Raw genomic sequence first — 16,531 nt, 5'->3', positions numbered from 1 at the left:
GGCCCAAGAGGCAAGCAGGAGGCAAGCTCAATAGGTGTCTGCTGAAAGAAGGAATGATTTAGATTTTAAAGGGGGGTTGGGGCCAAGCTGGAGATAGGGGGAAATGTTTCAGGGCAGAGGAGTGAGCTGAGCTTCTTGGAGTGTTGTCTTCACAGAACCGAGCCTGGGTCAGGCTGATGTAATGAACCAACCTGTCAGAATAATCTCAATAGAAAGTAGGTCAGTTTCTTCCCAGCTCTTTAAGAACCAGAGGCTTGGTTTCCGCGCCTGCGCATTAAGAGAGTAAACACCTCTTTTTTTTTCACCCACTCCCGCCTGCCGGCCCTATCCACATGCCTATTGCCCCAACCCGCTCCAGCCTCCTCCCATTTTCCCCTTCTCCGGGTTGGTTAATGGTCTGTTCTTGGGAGTCTGGCTCGTTCTGGAGGGTGGCGAGCATAAATGGTACATTCCACTGCCTTCGTTACATTCCGCTTTTCGCGGCTTTTCTGTTCTGCTCCCCCCTACCGAATGAAGCTCAATAGACTGGCTCAAAAGAAGGAGGGGGAGCCGGGCTGAAGGGACCGGTCTGAGCCGGTCTCCGGCGCAGGCGCAGTGCGGATAAACAGGAAGCGGGCGGTAGAGGCAGCAGCAGAGGAGACCCAGGGGCAGCGGGAGGAGGCAGCGGGAGAACTAGGATTATCGGAAGGTCAACAGAAGCTGAGAAGGAGAAAAAGAGCCTTGGCCATCTGTCTCCAAAGAACGATACGTCGTGGACTCGATTTTAGGCTTCCGGCATTCCCCAGCTTAGGCTGAGGCAGCGGCTGACAAAGGGCTCGCGCCGGTGCCGCCGCCCTTCTCATCCGGGCATTCGGGTCCCTGCGGAGCGGGAGGGGGAAGGGCAGAGGGGGAAGGGAAGGAGCAGGAAGGGCGCGCGCTAGGAGCCGAGGCCCTCTCCAGGGCTCCGGGCCGGCGGCCCAACGGACGGAGGCCGAGGAGGACCTGCAGAGGTGGCGGCGGCCGGGGGCAGGAGGATGGTGCAGAAGGAGAGCCAGGCGGCGCTGGAGGAGCGGGAGAGCGAGCTCAATTCCAACCCTGCCGCCTCCGCGGGGGCATCGTTGGAGCCGCAGGCAGCTCCAGCCCCGGGAGAAGACAACCCAACCGGGGCCGGGGGAGCAGCGGTCGCCGGGGCGGCAGGAGGGGCTCGGAGGTTCCTATGTGGCGTGGTGGAAGGTGAGAACTGTGGCGCGGGCTGGGCAGGAGTGTCCTCCCCCCGCCCCACCCCAATAGTAATCTGTTCTTTCCTGGTTAGGCGGATGGCGGCGAAGCTTGGGCGGTGGCGGTGGCGGGCAGGGGGGAAGTGGGGGAAGCTCTAAAAGGGGATTATTCCTGTGGGTCTGAAATTTGACCCTGCTGGAACGAGGGAAGAGGCGAGAGGGTGGGCAAGTCTTCTCTCGCGTTCTGGAACGGCGTCGAATTCCCCTCTGGCTATTAACGTGCCTGACCCCACCCGGCTGGGCTTGGAGCCAGGCGTGCTCCAGTGGAGGCGGTGTAGGGAGTCTGGTCTTGGGCTCTTGAGTTTTACATCTTTGTACCTTGGGATCTTGTTTCCTAAGGTGGTTTGGGTTCACATACGGAAAGGCATGTATAGTACTGCTGCCCCTACCCTTTTGAAAGAAGACTACCCATCAGATGTGCTAGTTGTATTCCTGGAGTGAAGAGGAGCACTGTGGGCCTATAGTTCTACAAATTCCTTTTTGCCTAGAGGTGGTTTTTTTTTTTTTTTTTTTTTTTGGTTTGTTTCTTTTGTTTATTCAGTCCCCAACTTCCACCCTTTGAATCCAATTTCTTTTGCAGCCTGGAAAATTGCCCTTTGCTAACTACTCTGCCTTGCCTTGAGGGATGAAGCTTTGATTTTAATAGTATTTGAGATACGGAATTTTTAGTTTAATTATTTCAAAAGAGGTTTAAAAATTCCTTTTCACCGCCTCCTTTCCCATTACCATTTAGGAATGATGGACTTTCTTTGGTGGTTGGAGAAAATGAGTAGAAGATTGTATCACAGTTTATGAATGTAATGGACAAATGTTCCACAGATGTGCGTTCTATGAAAGTATAAATCAATATCATTGCTCTTACCTGAAGTATAGCATGTATTCGAACTTTCTAAAGTATTTTGGCTGACCCAGGGTTTCCTAGCTTGTATACTTAATTAGTTTCTTTTACATGTAATGGTGTGCATAGGAGTAACAGTTAAATACTGGTCTTTATTAAAAACCAGAAAGGCATGGAAAAAGAAAAGAGGATTGTCCTCTTGGTTGAGAACTTCTGAACATATGGAGTATTCATTTGAAAGATGGGTGGTGATTATGGTATTTTACATAAAGTTTAATTGTAGGGGAAAACAAGACTAGTTGGCAGCTAGGGTTAGAAATGAAACGGTTCAGTGACGTTAACTGTTGCACAGTTTTGGGGAAAACAGAATGGAAAAATTACCTATGTGTTAGTCCGGAGTCTATGTTTATGAAAACATGATTGCTTTGCTTGACTTATCCATCGATGTATTTATAAGACTAGAATCTATCTGCAGGGAGATACTAGGAAAAGAATCTGTGTTTTGTGACCTAAGATCTTGGGATGGAGGGTGGGAGAGAAGTGCTGGACGATTAGAAATTTTAGAGCTAGACTAACAGTGAGTCGAAGGAAACTTGCCTGTGGATTACACCTTCTTAATAATTACAGAAAAAGTTAGTTGTGGTTAAGATCAGTTGATTTGTTTTTCAGAATAGTATTAAAAGGGAACTAGTCTACTTAAAATTGTTACCTGTTGTCTTTTCTCCTTCCCATTCCCTAGAATATTTCCTTGGTGACTGAGCTCCTGATTTTTTTTTTTTTTTTTTTTTTGGTGTTTGGTTTTTCTTTCCCTCACAAACCTTTGTTGATTTTATTTATTTACATACTTATGAGGTTAATTTGTGCTTTTATTTGCAAGTATTTAACTACAGTGGCCCACAAAATTTGTTGATTTTAAAAGTACATTTTACACCACAAACCAACACACACATATACATATATAAAAGTGAAACAAAAGTTTTGCCAAAAAGGTCTACCCTGAGTGTTAGTTTTGTTTTGGGTTTTTTTTTTTTTTTTTTTTTTACGAGTTGTTTTTTTTTTTAAGCAAGGATGAACTTCACTGACAGTCACCAAAGTTCCCAGTTCTTCTTAAGGTTCACTTTAATGATGTGAATAATGCAGGTTTTGTGGACGAATCTGTGTTGATTTTAACTCGTGTAACAGCCCTCCTTCCTCTTTGTGGTGCCAGTTAACTAAAACCATGAACCTTACTCTCAAAGAGCAAAGTTAGGGTTTCTGAAGATTAAAATGTTAGACCCTTGAAAAAAAATTTTTTTTAATGCTGAGACAGATCTAAAGGAAAGTTTAATGCCTACTCTTTTAAGAGGTAATGATAATGCAAACTGTTGAAGGAAAGCTATAAAGACTTGTAAAATTCACTTAACATTTTAAATCACTTGTAAGAGAGTAACCATTAAATTGTCCAGATTCTAAGTGCTACAGTTTCATGCGTTAGTACCTAATGAATTTTTCATTTTTATTTTTTGGTCTGTCTCATTATCTTTGTGCAGAGTAACTATTCTGTTTAGAGTAGAGGTTATTACAGTTCAGAAATTTTGGTTTTGAGTTTGTTAAGTTGTGTGTGTAAGGAGCATTTTCTGTTCAAAACAATATTTGAACCATCTTCATAATACTCTTGAGAGGTTGTCCTTATCTCTGGCAGATGATTAGATTGAGACTGGTGGAAAATAAAGGTTAGGCAAGCTGTAATACCGGTTTGGTGCTTATATCACGAACATCATCCATCTGCAGGTTTGTTTCTTGAATTACTAGTACTGTGCCCCCACATGGGGTACTGGAGTGAGTCACATTCTTGAATTTTCAGTTGTTTAGACATTTGCTCTGGAATTGAGATTGCTTGAGTTTCCAGTTTGGGCCAGTTCCGATGTTGAATTTGCTGTGAGTGTAGTTTAAGGCACTTTTTGAGTCTCTTTTACAATGTAATTTTGGGAAACAAAATCATAAAATTGGGTCAGTCAGATTCTTTACTAATTCTGTTCCTGATTTTTTTCCCTACCTTTTCTACCTCTAAAAGTGGTTTAACTCCCCTCCTAGATAGTACTTGTTATTAATAGCAGCTTGGGGTTACTAGGCTTGCCCTCTTCTCACTGTAAGACTGAGATAATCTTTCTAAAAAGTTAGGTTTAAATATATTTGGTCTTTTTTGACAGTGAAAAGAGATGACATTTAGCTCTTTTTAGATAACTATCACATAAGTAATTAGTGTTCATGGTAGAAAAACCAGAAAATTTGCCTAAGCAAAAAGGGAATTAAAGTCACTATATAATATCACCCCAAAACATGTTAATGTTTTACTAAACATCCTTCAAATTTTTGTATTTTTCACAAATTGACATCATTTGTATTGTAATCTGCTTTTCTCAGTACACAGTTTACCACATTCTTACAATTTCATTCTTACTTTGAATCTAGGATTTTATGGAAGACCGTGGGTTATGGAACAGAGAAAAGAACTCTTTAGAAGGTAACTTTTTATTATATAAAGGAGAGTCTTAATTAATATTTCCTTTTGTTTGAGGAAACACTACCACTGAATAGGCCGAATACAGTTTGATGATTTCTCAGTTGCAGAAGTTGTTTTAACCTTGGTCTTCTTCCTCTTCACCTAGGCCAGTGGTTCTCAGACTTTCCTGGGAAAGCTGGAAAGGTTTTGGGCTTCACTTGCTTCACTCAGAGCTGTTGTATTTATATTTAAGACTGTTGGATATGTTAACATTGCTTATTTAATTTTTTTTACAACTCCACTGGACTTGAAAAAGGTTAAAAGCTACTGCCCCAGAATATTAGCTTTTTAAGAGATGGAGCTGCTCCGAAAAAAGGGAAAAAATTGAGGTGTATTGGTTAGGCATGTTGCCTGTTTATATATATATACATGTAATTTTCTTTCCTCTTAAGGCTCCAGAAATGGGAATTAAATACATATTTGTATGCTCCAAAAGATGACTACAAACATAGGATGTTTTGGCGAGAGATGTATTCAGTGGAGGAAGCCGGTAATCTTTTTCTTCTTAATCTGTAAATGTAGAGTATGTGAAGAAAACAGGTATATTTTAAATGTAGTTGTACAAGAATTAAATATTCCACTTTCACTTTGTAGGTAGTTTTCTTTTATATAGTAACTGTGTGTGTTAGTGCAGATTGAAAGAATAGCACTAACTGTGTAGCCATGGTGTGATTCATGGGTTTGCCAGTCTGACTCCACCTGTTTTGTGGTCATAATGGTACTTTTTAACTTCTGCCAGTAAACAGTAGGCCATTGGACAAAGAGGTGCTGAAGCAAGGCTAGGCCTCGGCAAGGCAAGTGCAAGTTTTAAAGTACTTGGGTGCAAGTTTTAAAGTACTCCAAAAAATCAGTAATAAAGATAAAAAGTATTATCTATTTTTTAAACCAGAACTAATGCAAAAAAATCCCTGAACAAAATACCAAAATCTAAAATAAAGACAGGGTTGGTATTAATGATTGTTTTGCTTCAGGTTCAACCAGGTATGGCTTGGTCTTAACCACTTGATTACTAGTACTGGTCCTGTCTTTATTTAAAGTCAGAACGACCTTACCCTGGTTCAGGCCTATACTGAAGTGAAAGCCATCTCAAACTGTCCTTTCTGTATGTGTTCTTATGTCGAGTTAGCTACATAAAATTCATAAATATAAGTAACTAAGACAAATGGTGAAGTGCTTTGTGTACTTGAGTGAATGGGGGAACATTTTCATACCTGGAATTAAATGATAACTAACAAGTAATTTACTTAATACTTGGTTACAGAGCCCAGCCAAGACAGTGAAGGCAGAAAGTTTTCTTAAATTATGTAAAAAGCAATTAAAACTGCATCTAGTTTGTTGTTTACTACTCTGTATAACTTAAATGTTTCTTCAATTTGATTATTTTCTGGTGATGCTGGTAATGAAATTTAATGTGATCAAAATATAGTTAAATGACTATCTTAAGATACTACTGAAAGTTATTTAAAGATACATCCTATGGTATGGAATAGTATTTCGATTTACTTAGGAAAATTGTCTGTCACATTTTAGAAACTTAAAGCTGTGATAGATTTCTTTGTTGTCTTTACAGAGATGTCAAGATTGTTAAGGCCATCACTTAACCCTGGTTTTTAAGAACACATTTTTCTTTTCTTCTAAATTATAAAGTAGTTATATGTAGAGTTATTTATTTAGGAATTCCAGTCGTACAGAGACAGCAAAAACAAAAACATAACTCTCAAACACTTGAGAAATAAAATTGGTTTGCATTCAGTAAGAGGATTGATGCCTTAATTGAATATTTTTGAGAAATGTCAGTGGAAGGAAGAGAATGCTTTTATTGAGTTCAGGGTGATATTAAATTGTATCAAGTTTGTGCCATTATGTAAGGCCTGTTGTCACATTGGACATGACAGTTTTGTAAAATTGAAGGGACTTTTTTTCTTGACTTATTGAAAATTGGAGAAAAATGACCTTCAGTTTAAAGGTGAAGGCTCTTCGTTTTCTGTGCTGCTTTCTAAAGTCATGGACTCTGTTCTTTAGAGCAACTTATGACTCTCATCTCTGCTGCACGGGAATATGAGATAGAGTTCATCTATGCTATCTCACCTGGATTGGATATTACTTTTTCTAACCCCAAGGAAGTGTCAACATTGAAACGCAAACTGGATCAGGTAATTTCCTTGCTTTTTCATTATTTTTCCCTGAGTCAGCACATGAAACTGAAAAGTTTCTGAGTTGCTTTTATGATATAAAAAGAAAACAAGGTTCATAGTACTTCTTTGTTCCTGGACACATTTTTATTTTCTGTGCAAATTTTTTACTTTTGATAATATTTTCTAAAGAGTGAAAAGAGCTTTACTGGAGGTACCATTGCTTTACAAACTTCACTTTGCATAAGAACTGCCTTAAAAGAATGCTTAGAAGAAATGCTTAAAAGAATGCTCATAAGCTCCATTCCCATAGATTCTTAATGAAGACTTGAGGTGGAGACTTCCCTCACATTCCAGCTGATTCTGAGTCTTCCAGAGTCACATTTCCAGAAACTGTGTATGCTGTTGGGTGCTTGCTTGACTGAGCTTCTGAGTGAGGTTATAGAAATAGGATTCACTCGATTATATGGTTAAGAGACATAATTCAGTCTGGAAATGACTGGCTAGTTTCCCAAAATGAGAAGAAACACTAGGTAAACATGTAAGCTGTTGTTGAACCTGATTGGAATCTACATTCTACTTAACATAAAAGCTGCACATCTGTTTTAGTAAAGTAAGTGTACTATGTTTATTAAAAAAGTTTATATTGGACTTCCCTAGCAGTCCGGTGGCTAAGATTTCATGCTTCCACTGCCAGGGGTGTGGGTTCCATCTTTGATCAAGGAACTAAGATCCCACTTGCCTTGTGGTGCACCTTTTAAAAAGAAAAAAAAAAATCTATATATTATTGGTGGTATTGGAATGGCTGGTAAGGAATTTAAAGTTATTAGGTTGTTGCAGAAGTAATTGTGGTTTTGTAATGTTGACATTAATACCCAGCTGTGGATGTGAATGGTGATAGAAGCAAGGTCCGATGCTGTAAAGAGCAATATTGCATAGGAACCTGAAATGTCAGGTCCATGAATCAAGGCAAATTGGAAGTGGTCAAACAAGAGATGGCAAGAGTGAATGTCGACATTCTAGGAATCAGCGAACTGAAATGGACTGGAATGGGTGAATTTAACTCAGATGACCATTATTTCTACTACTGTGGGCAGGAATCCCTCAGAAGAAATGGAGTGGCCATCATGGTCAACAAAGGAGTCCGAAATGCAGTACTTGGATGCGATCTCAAAAATGACAGAATGATCTCTGTTCATTTCCAAGGCAAACCATTCAGTATCACAGTAATCCAAGTCTATGCCCCAACCAGTAACGCTGAAGAAGCTGAAGTTGAATGGTTCTATGAAGACCTACAAGACCTTTTAGAACTAACACCCAAAAAAGATGTCCTTCTCATTATAGGGGACTGGAATGCAAAAGTAGGAAGTCAAGAAACACCTGGAGTAACTGGCAAATTTGGCCTTGGAATACGGAATGAAGCAGGGCAAAGGCTAATAGAGTTTTGCCAAGAAAATGCACTGGTCATAACAAACATCCTCTTCCAACAGCACAAGAGAAGACTCTCTACATGGACATCACCAGATGGTCAACACTGAAATCAGATTGATTATATTCTTTGCAGCCAAAGATGGAGAAGCTCTATACAGTCAGCAAAAACAAGACCAGGAGCTGACTGTGGCTCAGACCATGCACCACTTCTTGCCAGATTCAGACTTAAATGGAAGAAAGTAGGGAAAACCACTAGACCATTCAGGTATGACCTAAATCAAATCCCTTATGATTATACAGTGGAAGTGAGAAATAGATTTAAGGGACTAGATCTGATAGACAGAGTGCCTGATGAAGTATGGAATGAGGTTCGTGACATTTTACAGGAGACAGGGATCAAGACCATCCCCATGGAAAAGAAATGCAAAAAAGCAAAATGGCTGTCTGGGGAGGCCTTACAAATAGCTGTGAAAAGAAGAGAAGCGAAAAGCAAAGGAGAAAAGGAAAGATATAAATATCTGAATGCAGAGTTCCAAAGAATAGCAAGAAGAGATAAGAAAGCCTTCTTCAGCGATCAGTGCAAAGAAGTAGAGGAAAACAACAGAATGGGAAAGACTAGGGATCTCTTCAAAAAAATCAGATACCAAAGGAACATTTCATGCAAAGATGGGCTCGATAAAGGACAGAAATGGTATGGACTTAAGCAGAAGACACTAAGAAGAGATGGCAAGAATACACAGAAGAACTGTACAAAAAAGATCTTCACGACCCAGATAATCACGATGGTGTGATCACTGACCTAGAGCCAGACATCCTGGAATGTGAAGTCAAGTGGGCCTTAGAAAGCATCACTACGAACAAAGCTAGTGGAGGTGATGGAATTCCAGTTGAGCTATTCCAAATCCTGAAAGATGATGCTGTGAAAGTGCTGCACTCAATATGCCAGCAAATTTGGAAAACTCAGCAGTGGCCACAGGACTGGAAAAGGTCAGTTTTCATTCCAATCCCAAAGAAGGGCAATGCCAAAGAATGCTCAAACTACTGCACAATTGCACTCATCTCACACGCTAGTAAAGTAATGCTCAAAATTCTCCAAGCCAGGCTTCAGCAATATGTGAACCGTGAACTTCCTGATGTTCAAGCTGGATTTAGAAAAGGCAGAAGAACCAGAGATCAAATTGCCAACATCCGCTGGATCATGGAAAAAGCAAGAGTTCCAGAAAAGTATCTATTTGTGCTTTATTGACTATGCCAAAGCCTTTGACTGTGTGGATCACAATAAACTATGGAAAATTCTGAAAGAGGTGGAAATACCAGACCACCTGATCTGCCTCTTGAGAAATTTGTATGCAGGTCAGGAAGCAACAGTTAGAACCGGACATGGAACAACAGACTGGTTCCAAATAGGAAAAGAAGTTCGTCAAGGCTGTATATTGTCACCCTGTTTATTTAACTTATATACAGAGTACGTCATGAGAAACGCTGGACTGGAAGAAACACAAGCTGAAATCAAGATTGCCGGGAGAAATATCAATAATCTCAGATATGCAGATGACACCACCCTTGGCAGAAAGTGAAGAGGAACTAAAAAGTCTCTTGATGAAAGTGAAAGTGGAGAGTGAAAAAGTTGGCTTAAAGCTCAACATTCAGAAAATGAAGATCATGGCATCTGGTCCCATCACTTCATGGGAAATAGATGGGGAAACAGTGGAAACAGTGTCAGACTTTATTTTTCTGGGCTCCAAAATCACTGCAGATGGTGACTGCAGCCATGAAATTAAAAGACACTTACTCCTTGGAAGGAAAGTTATGACCAACCTAGATAGCATATTGAAAAGCAGAGACATTACTTTGCCAACAAAGGTTCATCTAGTCAAGGCTATGGTTTTTCCTGTGGTCATGTATGGATGTGAGAGTTGGACTGTGAAGAAGGCTGAGCGCCAAAGAATTGATGCTTTTGAACTGTGGTGTTGGAGAAGACTTGAGAGTCCCTTGGACTGCAAGGAGATCCAACCAGTCCATTCTGAAGGAGATCAGCCCTGGGATTTCTTTGGAAGGAATGATGCTAAAGCTGAAACTCCAGTACTTTGGCCACCTCATGTGAAGAGTTGACTCATTGGAAAAGACTCTGATGCTGGGAGGGGTTGGGGGCAGGAGGAGAAGGGGACAACAGAGGATGAGATGGCTGGATGGCATCACTGACTCTATGGACGTGAGTCTCAGTGAACTCCGGGAGCTGGTGATGGACGGGGAGGCCTGGCGTGCTGCGATTCATGGGGTCACAAAGGGTTGGACACGACTGAGCGACTGATCTGATCTGATCTGATCTGAATGTTGACATTTGCCATTTGATGTTGGAATACATTCTTAAATGTGGATGTATTATTCATCATTTTAATGTGCATTTCTCACTTTGTTTTTTTGCTAATGACTTATTACTTGCTGTATATTTTACATGTATTTGAAACTATGAAAATGATGTTAGACAAAAAAGCAAATACAAGCAGTTTTCTTACTCAAGTTAAAAAAATGGGTCATAAGACAGTGGAGACACAGCATCAACATTTGGCCCAGGAAGTGCTGATGAATGCACAGTGCAATGGTGGTTCAAGAAGTTTTGCAAGGGAGACGAGAGCCTTGAATATGAGCACAGTGGCTGGCCATCAGAAGTTGACAACGACCAACCGAGAGCCATTATTGAAGCTGCTCCTCCCACAACTAGACAAGAAGTTTAAGAATTCATCGTCAGCCATTCTATGGTTGTTCAGCATTCAAAGCAAATTGGAAAAGTGAAAAGGCTCGATAAAAGGGTGCCTCATGAGTTGACCGAAAACCAAAAAAATCATTGTTTTGAAGTGTTACCTTATTCTATGCAACAACGAACTATTTCTCAATTGGATGGTATCATGCAACAAAAAGTGGGTTTCATACTACAACCAGTGATGCCCAGCTCAGTGGTTGGACCGAGCAGAAGCTCTAAAACATGTTCTTAAAGCCACACTTGCACCAGAAAAGGTCCTGGTCACTTTGGTGGTCTGCTGCCAGTCTGACCCACTACAGGTTTCTGAGTTCCAGCAAAACCATTACATCTGAGAAGTATGCTCACATACATCACAGAACTGTGCTCACGATGAGATGGCACTGGAAGCTGCACCACCTGCAGACAGCGTTGGTCAAGTCCCAGTCTTCTCCATGACAGCGCCTGACCACACTCGCACAGCCAGTGCTTCGAAAGTTGAATGAATTGGGCTACAGAGTTTTGTCTCATCCTCCATATTCACCTGACCTCTAGCCAATCGACTACCACTTTTTCAAGCATTTCAACAGCTTTTTGCAGGGAAAACACTTCTAAAACCAGCAGGATGCAGGAAATGTTTTCCCGAAGCATAGATTTTTATGTTACAGAGATAAACTTAACTTTAGTTGGCAAAAATGTGTCGACTGCAATGGTTCCTATTTTAAGTAATAAAAGATGTGTTTGAACCTAATTATAATGATTTAAAATCAACAGTCTGAAATTGCAGTTAACATTCGTACCAACCTAAAAGTTTGGGATTTCCCTGGCTGTTTAAGGGTTAGGACTTGGTGCTTTCACTGCCAGGACTGGGTTTAGTCCCTGGTTGGGAAACTAAGATCCCACAATCTGTGTGCTGCGGCCAGGGGGGGAAAAAGTAATTAAAATTTCTGTGAATAAGCTCCTAGGAGGCTATTTCCCCGCTTGATCATATTCTGCTATTTTGGTCTTTCTGATTGATGACTTAGGTTTATGTGCAAAGAAATTAGTTAGCATCATTGCATCTTGACTAGAGCAAATGACTTGGATTTCTCATGTCTTGGAGTTTATCGTTCATTTTTTTTCTTCTGGTATGTATCTTCTGTATTGAAAGATGTAGAAGGATAAGCCACATTATAGAAGCTTTGTTAGACAATTTGCTTAGTGCATTGAAACCCAAATGAAAATATGGGTACTGAAACTGTAGCTTTTTAACACAGAAAATAGAAAGGGAGTAAAGGTTTGGTGTTGAACATTCTACTAAGGAAAATATTTGACTTTTAAGTATAACTATTAACTATATACTTGAATATTTTAAAGCCTGTATTTTTTACTCTTGAAGATGAGCTGGTAAAAGCATCTTGTTTTTTTTTCCTTTCCTAGGTTTCTCAGTTTGGATGCAGGTCATTTGCCTTGCTTTTTGATGATATTGACCATAATATGTGTGCAGCTGACAAAGAGGTATTCAGTTCTTTTGCTCATGCCCAGGTCTCCATCACAAATGAAATTTATCAATACCTAGGCGAGCCAGAAACTTTCCTCTTCTGTCCCACAGGTATTGTATATAATAGCTTTCTATTTAACTAGTCTTGAAATACATAACTTTCAAAAGACCATGTATGAATTTTATTGTTGTTCCCTGTCCCTTTGGTATGTAAAGAAAGGTAGGAATTCTTTTTCTAGAAGATGTTTCTCCAGATCTTAAGTTGGAGAAATTTTAGGGATTAATAAATGACAACTGAATAGGAGAAAGATTTTGTGTATTTTTTGGTACTAAAAAGTATATGAACATTACCTTTTCTGGATTAGAGGAAGGGAATAGTATTATCAAAGTGAAAACTAGAAAAAAGCAAATTTACATTGCATTTAACTAAGTCACTTCTCATTTCCCTCCCACTTGTTACTTTTTTCTGCCCTTGCCTATCTGTATCCCTTTTCATTCCTCCCACTCCCATCTGGGCTCTTACTTCTAGTATTTATCCCCCTTTTCCTTTTTTCCCCCCCTTTCTTCTCCCTGGTTCCTTCCACTGAAAATATTTTTTCTCTCTTTTTTTTTTTTTTCCCTCTCAAAATTCAGCCTACAAGAAAACTTCCCCGGGCTTGACTTCTTGTTCAGGAAGAGTTTAAATAAGTTCTAAGAAATTTTAGACTGTATTGATTTAACCGTGTGTTTGTCTGTCTTGTTAAAGTATTGTGAACTGTGAACCTTATCTCTTCTGATGCTACATGAATATTCAAGTAATGTTTAATAAGATCATACTTGGTAGTTACTTAATTCATTGTAAATTATAATCAGTTATAATTGAGTTCTAAGCCAGTGGCATAATTTTGCTTTATTTTTATTATGATATCAATCCAGTCTGTTTGGCCTCTGATTGAAACTGAGAAATGTAGGCAATTCAGAGTTTGTAGAAAATGCAAAAAATTCCAATTATTTATCTTTAGTAAACTTTTAGTGACCATAGGATCATAAGGATTGATCTGTCCTACTTTTGGAGGAGGAATATCAGGTTTTAAGAATTGATTTTTTTTTTAAATACATAAATGAGCTAGTTTGTTGACTTCTTTTGGGACATGAGATAGAGGCCTTTTATCATTTGGATGAAAATAGTTTAAAATTGATAGACATTTTTATCCCCATTGAAATACGTACTCATGACTATTTCATTCTTGTTTTACTGATTAATTTCTCCCCCTACATTCAGAATACTGTGGCACTTTTTGTTATCCAAATGTGTCTCAGTCTCCTTACTTAAGGACTGTGGGTGAAAAGCTTCTACCTGGAATTGAGGTGCTTTGGACAGGTAAGTCTTAAAGATTTATACAGTAAAACTTTTACTTAACTAGGATGTAGAGAATTGATTGTATACTTTTAAAAAGCTGAGCCTTAATGAGATTCTCTTTCTTTTACACAGTATACATTCTTCACTTGGTATTAAGAATACTTTTTGAGGATTTTGCAGTGAGTCTGAATATCAAAGTAATTTATTAATTTTCATTTTCATTGTGGTTGCACTGCATCTTTGTTGCTGCCCACAGGCTTTCTCTAGTTGCAGCTGCGAGCACAGGCTTGTCCTTGCAGTGGCTTCTCTCATTGCAGAGCCCAGGCTCTAGGGCACACGGGCTTAGCTGCCCTGCAGCATGTGGAATCTTTCCAGCCCAGGGATGTCTCCTGCATTGGCAGCTGAATTCTTATCTACTGTATCACCAGGAAAGTCAAGAATGTTGTATTTTATGAAATGAAAGCCTTAATGCTAGATTGACGGCTAGTAATCGATGAGCTGTATTAGCTTTCATTCTAAGAATTAAGGGAAGAAACCCTCCCAGGATTTAGGTTAATGAGAGTTTGTCTAATTGAGGATATATTATATTGGAAAAAAATTATTTACATGGAAAATTTGTTTCTTACTAATGTATCATTTTGAGGAAACTTGCCCAAACCTTTACTATTTGTGCCTTCTAACCACTAGTTCTAGGAATCTACTCTGAGGAAATACTGAGCGAGGGGAATAAAGCTGAGTAGAAGCACATGTTGCTGTGTTGTTATAAAAAGAAAAATTCTTTAAAAATATAACAAAATAAAAAGTTACATGCAGTATATTACTATTTTGAAAAACCATGTATGAGAGCCTTTTAATAAATGATGGCCTTTATTTCTAGGTCCTAAAGTTGTTTCTAAAGAAATTCCAGTAGAGTCCATTGAAGAGGTTTCGAAGATAATTAAGAGAGCTCCAGTAATCTGGGATAACATTCATGCTAATGATTATGATCAGAAGAGACTGTTTCTGGGCCCATACAAAGGAAGATCCACAGAACTCATCCCACGATTAAAAGGAGTCTTGACTAATCCAAATTGTGAATTTGAAGCCAACTATGTTGCTATCCACACCCTTGCCACCTGGTACAAATCAAACATGAATGGAGTAAGGAAAGATGTAGTGATGAGTAAGTAAATGACTTAATTCTTGAGCTTGGGAAGAGATTGGGGTTAACTAGAACCGTTAGTGAGTATATGTTCTTTTGTCATCAAGAATTTTTTTAAAGGTATTGTTTAGTCCTGTGAATGAGATGTAAATGATAGAAAAAGGGTTCCCTGGAGTGGCTTTGGGCAAGTTACTTAATAACTTTTTGGCCTCAGTTCTTTGTTTTTAAAATGTGACTTGGCCTTTGAAACCTGAGGAACTAGACAAAGTAGTCTTAATGTTCCTGTTACCCCTTGAGTAATTCTGATTGAATTTATGTTTTCAGATGATTATATTTAAATGGTGTATTTTAGATGGCTAGATATTCTTATCTGAGTTGCTTACTATGTAATTTCAGTTTAGCTTACATTTATGAAACATATTCTTATTTTAGACATTGGCTTACTGATTTTTATCTATGAAAAATTCTTAATTGAATTCCAGGTAAGAGAATACTGACTAGTTGTTTACTCATTAACATTTAGACACCTATTTATCAGACACTAAGGATTCAAAGAATAAAATAGTCCCTACTTTGAAAGAATTAGTCTGGTGTTGATAAAGCAGGCAAGGAGCTATACCATAGAATGAGGAATACTGAGAATAATTATCTACAGAGTCCTAGGGGGAACACAGAGGAGGGAGTGATTGATTACCTCTCTTAAGCAAAAATGGGTAAATGACTTCATGGAGAAGGAGATACTTAACACTGGGTGAAAATATAAGTAAAGCCTTTTGGGCATTAAAAGATTGGTGGGCTAGAGATGAAAACACTATCAGTGGACATGTATCAGTGATTTGTCCAGTGATTCTGAAATTAGTGTTTATTATTTCATTTGGGATTTTACATTTGGCAATGCCTTTAGATGACTATTCTAGGTGAAATGGTTCGGTGAAGGGTCTTGGTTGTGTTTGCATTATTATGCTTAAAGTTTGTTCTTACTCCAGTTCTTCGCCTCTCCAGTTTTACTGTAAGAATTAGTGTTTTGTAATCAAGACCGTTTTTGTGCTCTTTCTCTTTTGCAGCTGATAGTGAAGACAGTACTGTATCAATCCAGATAAAGTTAGAAAACGAAGGCAGTGATGAAGATATTGAAACTGATGTACTCTATAGTCCACAGATGGCTCTGAAGTTAGCTTTAACAGAATGGTTGCAGGAGTTTGGCGTACCTCATCAGTACAGCAGTGAGTTTGGTCTTTTTTTGTAAGAGGGTTGGATTACATTGTTTGAGACATAAGAACATTTGTGATGTTCTATTACAGGCCCACCAAGCAAAATGAAATATAAGAATCTAGAGAATAAGGTTTTTTAAATTTTACTTTTGGCCTTAAATAGGTTTTATCTTCTTGGAATGCTAATTTGTTTTTTTAATTTTTTTTTCAATAGTTGTTCAAAAATATAGATCTTCAAAAGAGAAGAAAATAATTAGGTGTTGCCATATATATGATCTGTGTTTCCCCTCTCTTCCCTTCCTCACATCCCCGGTGGTTTAGAGAAGTGGCACTTTTTCTTAGGGCTCAGATTATTTGGAATCTCAAATTGAGGCCTAGAGATACGATAAGTAGAAAACATTTCTCTGGATCTTATTTGTTCTGT

The 16,531-nt window shown here is 39.0% G+C and overlaps 1 protein-coding gene across 3 annotated transcripts in view; it reads left to right on the top strand.

The window, feature by feature from the left end:
* The first annotated feature begins 585 nt into the window (after positions 1-585).
* Positions 586-16,531, top strand: part of OGA (O-GlcNAcase) — a 28,905-nt gene continuing 12,959 nt past the window's right edge. For all 3 annotated transcript variants that reach the window (XR_015155235.1, XR_015155234.1, XM_086377362.1), the window contains exons 1-8: positions 586-1,212; positions 4,546-4,597; positions 5,029-5,126; positions 6,659-6,789; positions 12,356-12,527; positions 13,678-13,776; positions 14,633-14,917; positions 15,961-16,119. Coding sequence is in view for 1 of the 3 variants with exons in the window: in XM_086377362.1 (XP_086233488.1) it covers positions 1,014-1,212; positions 4,546-4,597; positions 5,029-5,126; positions 6,659-6,789; positions 12,356-12,527; positions 13,678-13,776; positions 14,633-14,917; positions 15,961-16,119 (1,195 nt within the window). In the remaining 2 variants the exon portion in view is untranslated. The remainder of the gene's footprint in view (positions 1,213-4,545; positions 4,598-5,028; positions 5,127-6,658; positions 6,790-12,355; positions 12,528-13,677; positions 13,777-14,632; positions 14,918-15,960; positions 16,120-16,531) is intronic.

The sequence above is a fragment of the Bos grunniens genome, chromosome 26 (genome assembly GCF_055505025.1).
Source record: "Bos grunniens cultivar Pamir isolate PY7600 chromosome 26, Bosgru_T2T1.0, whole genome shotgun sequence".
Classification (NCBI taxonomy): domain Eukaryota; kingdom Metazoa; phylum Chordata; class Mammalia; order Artiodactyla; family Bovidae; genus Bos; species Bos grunniens.
The sequence above is the reverse complement of the archived record's forward strand: the minus strand, read 5'-3'. Positions and strand labels throughout refer to the sequence as shown.